General features: G+C 28.8%; 1 protein-coding gene across 2 annotated transcripts; it reads left to right on the top strand.

The window, feature by feature from the left end:
• Nucleotides 1-488: 488 nt before the first annotated feature.
• LOC111717972 (inositol polyphosphate multikinase alpha) lies at nucleotides 489-16048 on the top strand. 2 transcript variants are annotated; one of them, XM_023493440.1, is made up of 13 exons: nucleotides 489-591; nucleotides 7256-7390; nucleotides 8497-8543; nucleotides 11382-11459; nucleotides 11517-11536; nucleotides 11855-11951; nucleotides 12448-12502; nucleotides 13190-13291; nucleotides 13417-13502; nucleotides 13628-13685; nucleotides 14580-14661; nucleotides 14857-14956; nucleotides 15585-16048. In XM_023493440.1, exons 1-13 carry the CDS (start codon nucleotides 585-587, stop codon nucleotides 15711-15713), a joined length of 996 nt encoding a protein of 331 aa, XP_023349208.1. In that variant the 5' UTR covers nucleotides 489-584; the 3' UTR covers nucleotides 15714-16048. The 2 variants fall into 2 exon arrangements, with proteins under 2 accessions (XP_023349208.1, XP_023349207.1); XM_023493439.1 differs by lacking the exon at nucleotides 489-591 and adding an exon at nucleotides 6370-6424.
• Nucleotides 16049-16705: the final 657 nt, after the last annotated feature.

The following is a 16705-nucleotide window of genomic DNA, read 5'->3' as shown; positions in this document are numbered from 1 at the left end:
CTATCTATCTACCCATCTATCTATGAATGGTTGTGAGGTAGACCTATAAAACCTGTATTTGAGGTTCCAGGGTTAAAAGTTTAATTCTAACACTGGGTGCAATTTTACTCCAAAACTTAGAAGACATGGATTTATAACTGAGACAAAATTTTGTTTTATTATTCGACTTTTTAAATGTTAAAACCTATCTTTTAAAGTTAAAGGACATTTTTGTTTGTTTTTGCAATAAAATGAAAACCTTTAAACTCACAGAAACAAGTGCTAAATAATGTTACCTTGATAGGTTTTAAAAATTTACATAACATCTGTTTTTCATAATAATATTCAAAGTTTATTTTAATGATAATAATATTCAAAGTCCTCTGTAGACCCCATTTAAGTTTAAGGATTTCCAGGGCCCACGGCTGCCTTGATAAATACTATTGTATACTCCAGGGCCCAACCCTGCCTGTTTAACGATAGTAAAATAAAAGATAGAGAGTTGGTATATACTATATTAACTATAGTTTAGTAGTAGTGAAACGATATCATACAACAGAGCAGTAGACAATTCAATACTTTAGAAACAGATAATTTGCTGAGATATGACAGGTATCATATTCATCCATATTCATCCATATTCATTCTTATTAATCCATATTCATCCGTATTCATCCATATTAATCCATTTTAATCCATATTCATCCAAATTCATCCAAATTCATCCATATTCATACATATTTATCCATATTCATCTATATTCATCCATATTCATCCATATTCATCCATATTCATCCATATTTATCCATATTCATCCATATTTATCCATATTCATCCATATTCATCAATATTCATCCATATTCATCCATATTCATCCATATTCATCCATATTCATCCATATTCATCCATATTCATACAAATTCATCCATAATCATCCATATATATCCATATTCATCCATATTCATCTATATTCATCCATATTCATCCATATTCATCCATATTCATCCATATTCATCCCTATTTATCCATAATCATCCATTTTCACCCATATTCATTCTTATTCATCCATATTCATCCATATTCATCCATATTCATCCATATTCATCCATATTCATCCGTATTCATCCATTTTCATCCATGTTCATTTATATTTATCCATGTAAATCCATATTCATTGATATTTATCCATATTCATCCATATTCATCCATTTTCATCCATATTCATCTATATTCATCCATATTCAACAATATTCATCCATATTCATTCATATTAATCCATATTCATCCATATTCATCTATATTCATTCATATTCATCAATATTCATCCATATTCTTTTCATATTCATCCTTATTCATCCATTTTCTTCCATATGTATCATTATTCATCCATTTTCTTCCATATTCATCCATATTCATCCAAATTCATCCATATTCATCCAAATTCATCCATATTCATCCATATTCATCCATATTCATCCATATTCACCCATATTCTTCCATATTCATCCTTATTCATCCATTTTTATTCATATTCATCCATATTCATCCCAATTCAATTGTCCATATATTTAATTTTTTTTTAAACGAAACCTGATAGAATTCTTTAAAGTCTACATTTTTTATATTTAAAGCATTGCAATATAACCATGTCTTGCAATAAATCTGTTTATCATGCAAAATCCGGAATTTGCAATAATGCAGTAATTTGATTTTTTGCTCATTTGGCAATAAGCACAAAAAATAAATATAAATTTTAACATTATTTGAAGAAAATTAATCCCAAGACTAAACTATGATACCAATAAATTAACTGTCAATTATAAATCGTGTCATGTCATTTTTGAAAACATTTGATGAAAGCATGAAAAAATTCTTGTATATGACACGAAATATTTTACGTTAAGTTAAAAGAATGAGAGATTTAGGACTAATCTTATCTCCCGAAATATTGTGGTTAGTCTTGAAATCAGTTTCTTATGAAATTGATAACTATCTGATCAGTCGGAAAAAAACTGGAATCGTTTAAATATATATTTTAATTTTCCTTACTTTTTATCATAAATTTAGTAAATCAATCTGGAATGCTACGCAAAATGCGTAGTTTATCCTAGTATGCGTATACGCATGTAAATGATCTTGCGTGAACACTCTCCCCATTCGACCGACAAAGGACGCGCGTTAATCATTGACCCGAGGGCGCACTAGCCCGGAGTCCGCAATTTTTAGAGAAAACGATTTTAAATTGAAACTGAATTGAACTGCATGAAAAATGAATGAAAAAACTTGATTACAGGGACCAACCAAATTTTGATCATTTTTAGTTAGAAAAACGACCATGACCATCTTCAAACCTTCTTTTCAAATAACAAGCTAACTCTTTAAATATATATATTTATATATATATATATTTATATATATAGATTTGTTATAGATTAAAATATATCTTGTGAGTCGCCATATACGTCTAAAATAAATATTATTAGTGTGAAAGTTTTCATCGATTTCATGTATTGTTTGCACATTATATAATATACATTTGATACAACCGAGTTACAATGCAATTGTTCTGTTATAGATTAAAATATATCTTGTGAGTCGCCATTTACTTAAAGATTTACAATAGCACAGCTATTGTAACTTACGACATGGATTGGTCCTTGTGTATGGGAATATTTTCAATCATATCTAATCTCTCATGCAAAGGAATTAAGTCTTTACCACAAACTCCTATTTTTTCTAATCTCAATATCTTTGAACCTCAATGCTGTAGATTTTACACATTTCAAACTATGAATTATAATAAATCATTTAATCTAAGTTTAAAATATCAAAAGTTAACACCGTACCACTATAGTCATACAAATATTGGGATTAGTAAATTTGAGTTTGGGCCAAAGACTCAATTTCTTTTGTCCAAAAGAGCGTAAAAAAGACTTATATACTTAAATGTTTAAAATACATAGCCCAACAAAAAAAATAAGTATTATATAGATAACCTGGGTTTTCATATATACTTTTTATATTTCCAGTTCTTCTTCTTTTATTTAATAAAGCTCTTCTCTCATTTATATGTATATATGTTAGCTATAAAAGCTGACCAAACGGTTGGACCAAATTGGCTGAAATTTTTTAGACAGCCCTTACGTATCCTGGGGGTAAAAAATCAAATTTTTTTTTCTTCAAAAATCTATTTATTTCTTTCAAATTTTTTTTTTCTAAAGTGTTTCTAAAATTTAACGGACAATTGCGGGCACTTCATTTAGTTTTTTATTAAGTTCTCAGCCGATTGTGCAAATTGTGTCTCTCCCAGCATTATGTTGCAAAACCTGGATGAATTTAAGATAGATGACTTGATGAATAATAATGGTTTTAGTATTGATGATATAGAGGTATAATAATCTGAATATAATTCAGGGGAATCCTCCCCAGTCATAATAATAAAATATTCAATGGATGATTAACTTCAAATATTTCGTCAGATATAATAATCTAAAAATAATTTAATTAATTCAATTCATTGGTAATTTATGAAAAGTTAATATGGTTTAGCTAAAAAACAATTTAATAATCTGAAAGTAAATCATTTTAAAATTTTTAAAAAAGTGAAAATTTGTGTATGTCACTACAAAACATTACTTTAAAGTATATTTAAGTTATTAGAAAAAATATTAACAATTTTTTTAAAATTTGTGTATATCAGTTGGCCTTTCATCCGGTTTAAGCAAAAGTTGTTTAATGTATTAACTGCAATTTAATAATTATATTAAAATATTTTTAATAGATATACATGAAATAAACACATGCTAAAACACAAAAACATCGTAAAATTCACAAGTTCCCATACAATTCAGAGGGGGATGGGGGGGGGGTAGGGTAAATTATTCTTAATTTTTAGAATGCTTATACATTAAAAACTGCAAGTTGGCCTTAGCTTAAGTTAACACAATAGGATATAAAAGCTAGATAAAGCCAATAAATACAATTTGTAAATAAAAAAATAACGTAAATAACGTAAATAATTCTCAAAACAGTATTCTAAATTATTTTAATCAATTTGTCTTATCTTTACATTGTTTATCTTAAAGATAATTGTTTACAAAGTAAAAACAAATGATTTTTTATACTTTTAAGCCTTCAAACAGAGTCATTGAATAGGGTGATCAAACAGAGTCATTGAATAGGGTGATCAAACAGAGTCATTGAATAGGGTGATCAAACAGGGTCATTGAATAGGGTGATCAAACATAGGGTGATCAAACAGAGTCATTGAATAGGGTGATCAAACAGGGTCATTGAATAGGGTGATCAAACAGAGTCATTGAATAGGGTGATCAAACAGGGTTGTCGAATAGGGTGATCATTCAGGGTGATCAAACAGAGTTATCGAATAGGGTGATCATTCAGGGTAATCAAACAGGGTGATCAAACAGGGTGATCAAACAGGGTTTGATCAAAGAGGGTGGTCAAACAGGGTTCTTTCGAATAGGGTGATCATTCAGGGTGATCAAACAAGGTTATCAAATTGGGTGAACAAACAGGGTGATCAAACAGGGTGATCAAACAGGGTGATCAAACAGGGTGATCAAACAGGGTTATCAAATAGGGTGAACAAACAGGGTGATCAAAAAGGGTTTGATCAAACAGGGTGATCAGACAGGGTTTGATCAAACAGGATAAAACAGGGGGATCTATGATCATTCAGGGTGATCCAACTATGAGGACGTCAAACTAAAGTAAATCGCACCTAACATTGAAATCTTAAAATAATCAAATCACAATTATGTTTATTGGAGATCTATGGAGAAGTACACACATGTTTTGTAGGGTCACTTCAAATATCGCAGTCAATTTAAGTGTTAAATTGACTGCACCCTGTTTATCATAAGTCCCCTCTACAATTTTCAAGTTTTTAAATAAACAAATTTTACACCTTAGTGCCATAACTGTCAGGAAATTTAGTATTTGTTCAGTTAAAAAAAAGTTTTTAAAAAATTTATTTGTACATTTCAATTCATAAAATTTTTGTTTTGCACACGTGGTTTAAAAAAAATTACGGATTATGCATGCGTAAAAATATTTTTTTCTCCTTGAAGAAAGTTTAAATATTTTTATCAATAGTGTGCGTAAGATAAAAAAACACTTGTATATAGCAGTAAACTGTTCACATTTGTGGAATGTGGAAACTTAATAAATGATTCATAATACAATGAATTTTATATAATCAATTAGCAGATTCCAATATTGAACGATCCCAAATTCAAATTGGGAAAATTGAAAATTGAAAAAATGCAAAACTAGGAAGTTAAAATTTGGGAAAAATTATTTCTAAAAATATTTTAAGAAAATCACCAAAAAATTTTATTCTTCTAAACTTGACTCAAATAAAAGTCGCTTTTTTATTTTCCTATTTTAAAAATCAACAAATTCAGAAAAATGCTGAAAAATTTAAAGTAGAAATTGTGACAATTATTTTTAGATAAAATTGAACGTTGTAGGAATCCAGAAAATTGAGTCTTTGACTCAAATTTAGGGTTAATTACCAAATTTTCGTTCAATCTCTATAACGAAAATTTTGTTCAGCCAACGAAAATGTGAAAGAAAACAAAAATTTTCGCGGCAATGAAAATTTTTGTAAAATAATCTCAAACTCTGATTTTATAATTATTATATTTTCGCAACACAACACAGATATTTTAAACTATGAATTCTGTTATATTAAATAATGGAAGTTTAACTATGCAAGGTTTACGCTATTAGCATGAAAAGATATAGGGAATTGAAAATTTGTTGCAAAGACTCAATTCCTTTGCAAGTAAAGCTTAATGTTGCATATTTTAGCAATTTTTAAATTTGCATTAAAATACAGGTTTAGAAATTCAAGTTATTCATCATAAAAATTGTCAAGATTGTAAATTAAGCATTTTAAGAGATTTTCTTATAAAGGTTTATTAGAAAATAGCTCAAGTGCCCTGCGTTGCTTGTGGAATTTAAAAACACGTTGAATTTTTTCAACCTCCGGGGTTTCCTTTTAAAATTTAGCAAATTGGGTTCAGCCGTTTGTCCAACATATAGCTAACATATATACATAAGCGACGAGCTTTATTATATATAAAAAGAAAAAATCTGAATATTATTAGTAATGAATGCATTTTTAAAAAATGGAATCTTTTCAATCGTTTTCTTTTCTTTCCGCCCCAGTATTTGAGTCTGATGAGAGCAATATACATTACACATGTTGGAAATACGATATGAAGTTAAACATTTTCTTTGATAAATATGTTTTTACAATTTGGCAACCCCGTCTGTCCGTTTATAAGTTTGTTAACTTTAATCTTAACAATAAAACCTGTGACCTGCAGTTTTTTTTTCGATGATTATCAATTCCATTTAATTTTTAAGTTAAAAATGCCTTTTAGTATGAACGAGTTGAGATCTAGATACTTTGGTAGGTTGACACATTAAAACAGGAAATTGATAAGGGTTGACAACACAGGGAGTTTAAACAAACATGAGCACGGATTGAGGACTATTTGAAAAATTGAAGTTTTACAACATTTTGTATTTCAAAGATATAGGGTTTAAACCATCAGGTTGGAAGGTATAGGGTTTACACCATCAGGTTGGAAGGTATAGGGTTTACACCATCAGGTTGGAAGGTATAGGGTTTAAACCATCAGGTTGGAAGGTATAGGGTTTACACCATCAGGTTGTAAGGTATAGGGTTTAAACCATTTGAGTTTGATGCAAGTATTCATATCCTTTGTAAAGTTGAGAAAAACAGTAGCATAACTTGTTTAACTACTTACAGGCTACAGCTAACATTTTAAGAACTTCCGAAAGTTTTTTTTTTTAATTTAAAAAATTCGAATTAAATCTAATAAAACATTTTAAAAGAAAGTTAAACCACGTGAAAAGCAATCTCTACTCAGGAATAATATTATCTGTCGATAACAATATTATCCGTTGATCACAATATTATCTGTTGATAACAATATTATCCGTTGATAACAATATTATCCGTTGATAACAATATTATCTGTTGATAACAATATTATCCGTTGATAACAATATTATCTGTTGATAACAATATTATCTGTTAATAACAATATTATCTGTTGATAACAATATTATCTGTTGATAACAATATTATCTGTTGATAACAATATTATCTGTTGATAACAATATTATCTGTTGATAACAATATTATCTTCATAAGTCCTGAATCAATTAAAAGCTGAACAAACAGTGTTAGGAAAATCAGTTTAATTTGTTTAAGGAACTAAACCGGAAGGAGAAGGAGGAAAAGAAGAAGATGGAGAAAGAGGAAAAGGAGGAAAAGGAGGGAAAGGAGGGAGAGGAGGAGATGGATTGAGACCCTGGAGGAAGAGGGCACTTCAGATTATTACAACAGGTATTAACATATTAAATTAAAAACCTGTTTTATTTCTAAAATTTCTATTTAAAAGGACTTTCCAATTCACAACGGTACCCAATAAACATTTATTAGAGTAACAATGAGGAAAACATCTTTTCTAAAATTGAAAATTATATTTTAAACGGTACCGTTCTGAATCACAAAAGGTTACCTAAATTTTACGGGGGCAAAAAAATCAAAAAAATCAAAAAAAATCATCGATTAAAATGTATTTTAAATTTTATTTTAACGTTAAAAAAAATCCACAAGAGAATACGATAACGATAGTGTAACATCAAATCAATTTTATTCAAGAAAGATAAAACACTACCAATAGTAAATACTAGATTAATGTTTGGCATTTCAAGTTCATTTATTTGCTAACAATTTGAATCTCACAATTTGAAAATTTTATAAATATTTTGACATTATTGTTCAGTTTCATTTAAAGATAAACATCAAACAATAAACAATGCGATATAAAGCGGTATAATGCGATTTTTAAATTTGTCAGTTCGTGAGTGACCAACATAGACAAAATTTGATGACCTACCATTTAAATAATAACATCATAACCTTCAAACTTTTATCTGAGCAATTCAATCAGGGAGATATCGTTATTTTTCTTGCAGAGAAGAATTAAAAATCTGTCAACAACTTTCTTTGACTTTTATAGATAAACCGCAATTAAAAACTATACAATTTTAGAAAGAAAAACAAGGACACTTTCAACCTGCCAATCGGGCATCATCCTTTTTAAAAGGATGAGGACTAGAGAATAGGTTGAGAGTGTCTTTAAGATTAAATACTAAAATACTTAAATACTAATATCAGAATTTTTGCTTTCTTGTTAAAATCTTTAAAAAGAAAATTAAAGAAAAAGAAAAAACAATAAAATTATTAACATGATAAAATAATGTTGTTTAATCAGTGTCCGAATTTAATGAAATGAAGCCGCTTCTCAAATTCCCACCAAACTGGTTTCAATTGTGCTCCGGATTAAATCTTAAAAAATTTAATACAATTTTAAGTAAAACCAATCATATTTGAGCCGCGGCTCAAATTCTTTAAATTCGGCCTCAGAATAACTTACTGTTTTTTAGACATTTGGAGAAAGGACAGTGTTGAGGAAATTATTCCTTTGCCCCAGGTAAAATAAGTCTGCAGATATGATTGCTGGAAATAAGATAAATAGAAACAATATTGCTAGAAAATGGCCATGGCACATTTATACTATGAAAGACTTAAAGCTACATACATTTTACAACCCTATAATATAGGTGTAATTTTACTGTGTACAGTTTTATACACTGCACATAATTCTTTTAATCTATATGATAGAAACAGCTCTTCGTCCACTTACATGTTCACTATAGCTGGCCAAACACGTTACTAGAACTAGTAATCCAATTTGCTTCATAAAACCATCAAATGCACATAAATCACATAAATAAAAATTGTTTTATAGATCCCTAAGTATCTGCAGTGAAAAATTCATTTTTCAATTTATTCAAATCATTTGATATTTCATTTCATTTTTATTTTTATGAATAAGTACAAATTTGTAACACGTGTCATGGATTGTTTAGTTTGAAAATATTGTAAATTATTCTCAATTTGATATTATTTATTTTTCAATTTGTTCCATCGCCTCCCCCTCCCCCTAGACAGGACCCTGGGGAAAAATGAATTGTTGGGGAATGTAATAAATATCGCGTAACACGATATCTGCAGTAAACCTAAACTACGTTGTACATTGCTATATATCTACGTTGGTAAACTTCAATTTTTTAACTGGGCTTCAAATCAATGCATAGTATGATTAGCTTAATCATGTGATATATAATGACGTAAATCTTAATTGCGTCTATTCTAACTGTGCTGTAAATACGTAACATGATTGTCTTAATCATGTGATATAGATAACAACGTAGGAATTGTAATTACGTCTATTAACTTTAACTTGTGAAATATAAACCTCAAAAACATTAGTTGATATAGAGACTCCATACTGTTTACTGCGAGAGAGTAATCGTTCCTTGTTTTAACAAACAAGTCGAGGATTGTGCCCATTGGTTTGGCATTGATCGATTAAGAGCTTGTGTCTCTATTGAAATTGATGGGTGGTCCTAGTTGAAACATAATAGTTTAGATCGTGCCCATTAGTTTGGGATTGATTGTTACGAGCTTCCGATTGATATAGATAGCTCACAATATTTTGCTTATTATTGTGTCCAATTGACATTGATAGCTGACGAATTTTACCTGGATAGATACAGGTTTGAGATCCTCTAATAGAGTAGGGCATTTACTACAGGGCGGGAATATTCCCCCTGATGTGGCAATATTGGTGTTGGTNGGATAAGGGGGCACACTTTCCTCCTGGGATTATTATCTTTGGGGAATTGGGTTCAACGAAGGGGAATTTTGGTACTCTATACTATATGCAATCTATACAGGGTGTCAGGATGAAAATAAAAATTAAATGATAACTTGATTTTCATTCAAAGCATTTGATAATGTTTATACATAAGGTTAATCTAATAAGGTTAATCTAATAAGGTTAATCTAATAAGGTTAATCTAATTTTTGAATTTCTTATCATATTCTAGGTGTGGTCTACCGTTGTCTACATCTTCAAACACGACGGAAAGAAATTGAGTTGTTGCCACAAACTCAAATTCTTTATTCCCTATATCTTTGCAACCTGATATTGGCCTGCAAAGATGTATTATAAAATCAGAGTTTGTTGGAATGGCTAAATTTTAAAAAAACTTGTAGACCAAGAGTGATCACAGAATAAATTGAAAAAGAAAATTTTCGAAAACTTCATTTAAGCCCATGTTTAATGGGACACCCTGTAATCTTGGGAAGAATTCATAATCTGAATTTACTCATTAAACTGTTTTATAATCTAGAAAGAAAGGACTAAACTTGTTAAAAATGTATAACTAATGTATAACTAATGTATAACTAATGTATAACTAATGTATAACTAATGTATAACTAATGTATAACTAATGTATAACTAATGTATAACTAATCACGTGATTAAAGAAATATGAATATATTCACGTAAAGAAGCACAAATAGACACTATGTAGGATTTGTCATTAAATAAATTTGACATTAAATAATTTTATACACAAGTATGAGAAAAGGAATTTTATCTGGTTGGGAGCGAATTTAATGAATTTGATTAGAACTGCCTACCGCCGGTTCAAATTTAAATAACCTATTCAAATCCTTACTCAATCATTAAGGCATTGAATCACATTTAAACCAGCAGAAGGTAATTCAGCCGCGTAGCTCAAATTCATTCATTTCGGTTCCTGGTTACATATTAAATATTGAAAACATAAGATTTTATACACAGGTTTAAATTTTGACGTGAAATGAATTAATAAATGGATTAGGTTTATTTTGACGTGAAATGAATGAATAAATTGATTAGGCTTATTTTGACGTAAAATGAATGAATAAATGGTTTAGTTTTATTTTGACGTGAAATGAATGAATAAATTGATTCGGTTTATTTTGACGTGAAAAGGGTGAATAAATTGATTAGGTTTATTTTGACGTGAAATGAATGAATAAATTGATTAGGTTTATTTTGACGTAAAATGAATGAATAAATGGTTTAGGTTTATTTTGACGTGAAATGAATGAATAAATTAATTAGGTTTATTTTGACTTGAAATGAATAAATAAATGGTTTAGGTTTTATTTTGACTTGAAATTAATGAATACATTGATCAGGTTTATTTTGACGTGAAATGAATGAATAAATGGTTTAGGTCTATTTTGACGTGAAATGAATGAAAAAATTGATTAGGTCTATTTTGACGTGAAATGAATGAATAAATTGACTAGGTTTATTTTGACGTGAAATTAATGAATAAATGATTTAGGTTTATTTTGACGTGAAATAAATGAATAAATGGTTTAGGTCTATTTTGACGTAAAATAAATGAATAAAATTGATTAGGTAGCCGGGCATGGTTCTCACGATGCTAAACAAGCAATTCTAACTGGAAAGAATGGTTGTATTTTGAAACCAATCCAGGTAAAAACAAATTTTAACATTTAAAAGACAAACATTTTCTAATAATTTTTTTTTCAGGCGCCTCCGAGGGGTGTAAGGTAAACAATAGTATAGAAAGACGACATTTAACATTAATTACAACACTTTAAAGTATCTGATGTTGTTACAAAGCAAACAGTTTTACTAGGCACTTATTTAATCACTAATCTAGAGAATTGGACTTGTTAAAGTTATAACATGATTCTAAAAGTAATCTTCCTATTTCATACTTTTCTGGTTATCACTGTATAGTGTATATAAAGCACAATTATCTAAATATAGAGTAAACAAATCAACAATTAGAATACAAATAACTTTTAAACATGATTGATATAAATAAAGAAGATTTGCGTACAGTGTCTATATTGTATTTTTAGAGAAAAGAATTTCTATGAGGAGGTTTTTTCAAGCCAGGATCCACAAAAAGTTGAATTTCAAACTTTTCTCCCAAAATACTACGGATCTTGTAAAAAGGTATTTAACAGTTGGAAAATGAGACTAATGGAAAAGTATTTGAAGTTTCTAAAATGGTTGATTTAATTTCAAATTTTAAAATCTTAAAATTGAAATTCTTTTTTGGTGCTGCTAATTTTACTTGAAAGACCAATACAGTTAAATCAAAAGTAAAATGAGTGTACACAGTTCAAGAACAAATTATCAATATTCAACCTTTAGATAACGAGCTATCAAAAACTGAAATAGTAATTAAATCGATATAATTTGATTAAATCAATTAAACAAATAATAGGAATACGTAAAATATGTCAAGGCATAACAAACTTTGCTAATGAAGAAATTAAGTCTTTGCAATCAATTTAAATTTTATTTGCAGCTTGAAGTAACCTTTGATATTTTTAAAACTTAGATCAAATTTTATCGAATAGAATTTATATCTGAGTTTGGGACAAAGATTAAATTTTTTTACTGAAAAAAAAACTTTTTACCATCCTCAAAAAAATTTTTTTTTTAGAAGAATAAAGATGGAGATCTAGCAGAGTTTCTTATGATAGAAAACCTCACTCAAGGAAAGAGAGTCATTCAAATACTTTGATTTGATTTTTATAAACTTTTCGAAAATATTTAGAAATTTTAACATTTTTGTACCACTGCACTGGACCCACTGTATGAGCGTTTAAATTGAAAAAAGAAAAAAATTTAGAATCTTAAGTGATTTTGAAATTTTAAAATTTAATCTTCCAATCTTGGATTAAAACCAGAGAGAATAGATTAATGTAGAGTGGAATTTACTCGAAAAAACCGCCAATTATTGTAATGTTTCCATACTGAAGGCGTACTTCACACATTTATGCTATATAGCCTTTTGAGCCCTAGGCATCTTTTTATAGAATTTTTTTTAAAAAAATTATTTTATTTTCTCCAAATTAATTCTGTAACAGATTGTTCATGTATTCCCTATTTCAGCATAAGCTACAAAACGTCGATAAAAATCAATATAATGTTTTTGTTTTTAGTAAATAAACTATTTTTTTTTAAATTAGGGTAATCAAACAGTAAAATTCAATATTTATGAAATACTCAAGATACCAAAATATAGGCTGCCTTTCTTGTACATCAAAACTTAGGATGTTTCATGGTTATGAACTATTATAATTTTAATTTAATAACTTTTATACATTGTGACCAAAAAACTGTAGAATATGAGGACGTCCTTCAATCAATCGAATTTATGTTGAATGATATGTCCTCTGAAGGGTTGACTAAGCCCTGTATAATGGATGTAAAGATCGGAGCCAAAACCTACGGACCAGACGCAAACCAAGAGAAAATTGCTAAACAAGATGCCAGCTATAGCGGTAATTTTTATAAACCCTCTCTCCTCCATAAGTGTCTTTTAAAATTTAGCATTTTATTTAAACCTCTTTTAATTATCAGCATCAGCTTAGATTTAAAAGTTGCTAAAAATGATTTTAATATTTAGGAACTAAGAAGCCGTTTGGATTTAGTATCCTGGGGATGAGTATTTACACGGGATCTACCAGAGATACTTTTACAATATTAAACAAGGAACATTTTACAATAATTTTTAAATATCAATCAAATATCCAAGTTTGAAAAACTATCATTTTATATTTTTTGTTGTAGATTAGCGGATTATATTAATAAGTTGAAAATGAAAAAAAAATGTTCAGGATTATGGAAAAGGATTAAATGAGTCAAATATCGAGGATTTTATGGTAAATTATTTAGGTGAGAAATAAATGATATTATTTTACAAAAATATAATCTTAATTTATATAAAAGCAGTATTTCCGGTCTTGCGCAAATTACGAAAAACAAAAATGCGCTTTTTTGCGCTTCATGCACAAAAGAGGTGCGAAAATTGTGTAAACTTTTTTAATTTCGTGGAAACCTTAAAAAGAAATGAAATTATCTTCTAGCAAAATATTGTCTTAATTTTTATCTAAAGACAAAATTTAAAAAAAAAATCCACTATTCCGATAACTCATGATTGACTATACTTTATTTGATTTCTTAAATAGAACAGCTGATTATATTATTTAAACAGCTGACTGTATCCTTGTACAGAGAACAGCTGATTATATTCTTGAAAAAGCTGATTGTATCCTTGTGCAGCTGATTATATCCTTGTACAGCAAATTATATCCTTGAAACATCTGATTTTATCCCTAAAACAGTTTATTGTACCATTTAAGCAGATGATAATAAATACTTAAAACAGTTGATTATGTCATTGAACAGCTGATTATGTCATTGAACAGCTGATTATGTCATTGAAACAACTGATTTTATCCTTAAAACCACTGAAAATATATCTTTAAAACAGATGAAGATATATTGGAAACATATGATTTTATCCTTGAAACAGCTGATTGTATCATAAAAACAGCTAATTTTATACTTAAAACAGCTAATTATGTCACAAAATAGCTGATTATATCCTAAAAACAGCTGATTGTATCATGAATATGTCATTAAACAGCTGATTGTGTCACTGAACAGCTGATTGTATCCTTCAAAGAGCTGATCATGTCACTGAACAGCTGCTTGTACCCTTCAAGCAGCTGATTATGTCAATCAACCTAGCTGATTGTATCCTTCAACCAGCTGATAATATTCTAGACTCTATGAGTAACGAGACAGCTGCGAAGACGCTAGGACGGATTCTGGTTGAGAAGCTTAACCCAATCCTTGATCTCTTCAGGGATAACAATTTTTACAACAAAATTTCAATAAAATTCTAAAAATTCTGAAATATTTCAAATATTTTCTAATATTTTTATGATATCAAAATATTTCCAAAATGTTTCGAAATAGTCCAAATATATATTGCAACAACATCAACTTTTTTGATTGACATTTTATATAAATTGGTAAAAATAACTTGATCCATTGTTAGTAAACAAACCGTATACCATATGTACGGGAGTAGCTTGTTGTTTGTTTATGATGCTCATGTACTGGAAAAGTACACAGAGGGAACTGTACAATTGGATAAGGTATAATAAAGGGAGTGATAGCAAAATATTAATAAGGGGAAGAACCCAAATAACAAAATAAGTTAATTGGGAGCGGAAATGCATCAGAAGACACATTAATGTTAAAATATAAAATTGTACTTCTGAGCATTTCAAATTGTAGTCAAACGTTTTTTCACTGGAAAGTCCTCTTCATTTTATTAACCAGGCCGACTTTAAACCTGCTAAAGCAAAATGCACAGTAAACTGTACACTATAAGGCAAAAAGGGACGGTACGCCAAATGAACAAACCACTTCTAGTGAAATTTATGTGTTTGCTAAAAACATAAAACATAAATATTTATCCCCCAAATGTCGAACTTTTCATAATTCTTCAGATTCTTTAAAATTTTTGCCCACATGTATCTCTTATATAAAACAATCTCTTCGCTTATATATATATATATATATACATTTGTATATTTGTTTATATGTCAGCTATGACTGGCCAAACGGCTGGACCAAATTGGCTGACATTTTTTGAGGAAATGCATGGCCGGGTATCCTGGGGATTTTTAAAAATTCAAAATTTTTTTTGTAAGTGTTTCTAAAATTCCACGGGCAACGCCGAACATTTCATCTAGTGTGTATATATGTTTTTATTTTTAGTTGTCTACGGCTGTTCGTGTGACAATGATTGATTTTGCCCATGTATGGGACGGGGCCGGTCATCTGGATGAAAACTACCTAAAGGGTATTCAAAACCTGGTACAAGTCTTTGACAAGTTCAGTACATAACCTTACATTTCTTCAACAAGTTTAGTACATAACCTGTACATGTCTTTGACAAGTTCAGCACAACACCTCTACATTTTTTCAAAATGTTCAGTACATAACCTGCACATGTTTTTAACAAGTTCAGTACATAACCTGTACATGTCTTCAACAAGTTTAGTACATAGCCTATACATTTCTTCAAAAAGTTCTGTACATAACCTGTACATGTCTTTAACAAGTTTAGTACTTAACCTGTAAATGTTTTCAACAAGTTCAGTACACATGTACATGTCTTAAACAAGTTCAGTACTTGACATGTGCTTGTTGAAGACATGTACATGTGTACATGTCTTCAACAAATTCAGTACATTACCTACGAATCGCAAAACATGAAAAAATTGTAGTTGTGTACAACATACAATTTGTACTTAAATGGTTTATAAACGCATTTATTCAGGTTTTTTTTAAAAATATGTGACCGCCCCCACTTTTTACATTCAATGCAATGACAACCCTTTTCAGTATATATATAATGTTTAATATATATGATATTTATTTTTGATTATTTTTGCATTTTTCCAAATCATTTCTGGGTTTCGCCATTTTATGACATTTTTTTTAGATAAAAGAGCTGAAGATATAATGTCAATTTAGAATTATCTTTTACAAATATAAATCTTTGTTCAACCATACGATCAAAAAGTAACAGTAAAATAAATAACATTCATGATAATTTTTCTATTTTTTATTTTGCTAATTTTTTCTCATATTTTTAATTTGTTGTTATTATTAAATATTGTATTATAATTTATCGTTTTTTTTTGTACTTTTCTAAAATGGAATCCAGAACAATCCACAATCTATGAAGAAAAAAAATTAAGAATATTTATTTTTATTCTGTTAGCTACAACAAATAAAAGGTTAAAATAAAGTATATATTACAAAATTAATAATTAGTGTTAGATGTATGTTTATATATTAATATAACTATATATTGTTTCTTTTGATTAAAA

Source organism: Eurytemora carolleeae, unplaced genomic scaffold (assembly GCF_000591075.1).
Source record: "Eurytemora carolleeae unplaced genomic scaffold, Eaff_2.0 scaffold1942, whole genome shotgun sequence".
In the NCBI taxonomy this organism is placed as follows: Eukaryota; Metazoa; Arthropoda; class Copepoda; order Calanoida; family Temoridae; genus Eurytemora; species Eurytemora carolleeae.
This window is presented reverse-complemented; position numbering and strand designations above follow the sequence as displayed.

Excerpts from the sequence above, each read along its gene's own strand:
- LOC111717972 (XM_023493439.1), top strand. The coding sequence starts at position 6,385 with ATGCCTTTTAGTATGAACGAGTTGAGATCTAGATACTTTG. Across the intron at positions 8,544-11,381 it reads AAATTATTCCTTTGCCCCAG|GTAGCCGGGCATGGTTCTCA; the intron begins GTAAAATAAGTC and ends AAAATTGATTAG. Across the intron at positions 14,957-15,584 it reads GAACTGTACAATTGGATAAG|TTGTCTACGGCTGTTCGTGT; the intron begins GTATAATAAAGG and ends TTTTATTTTTAG.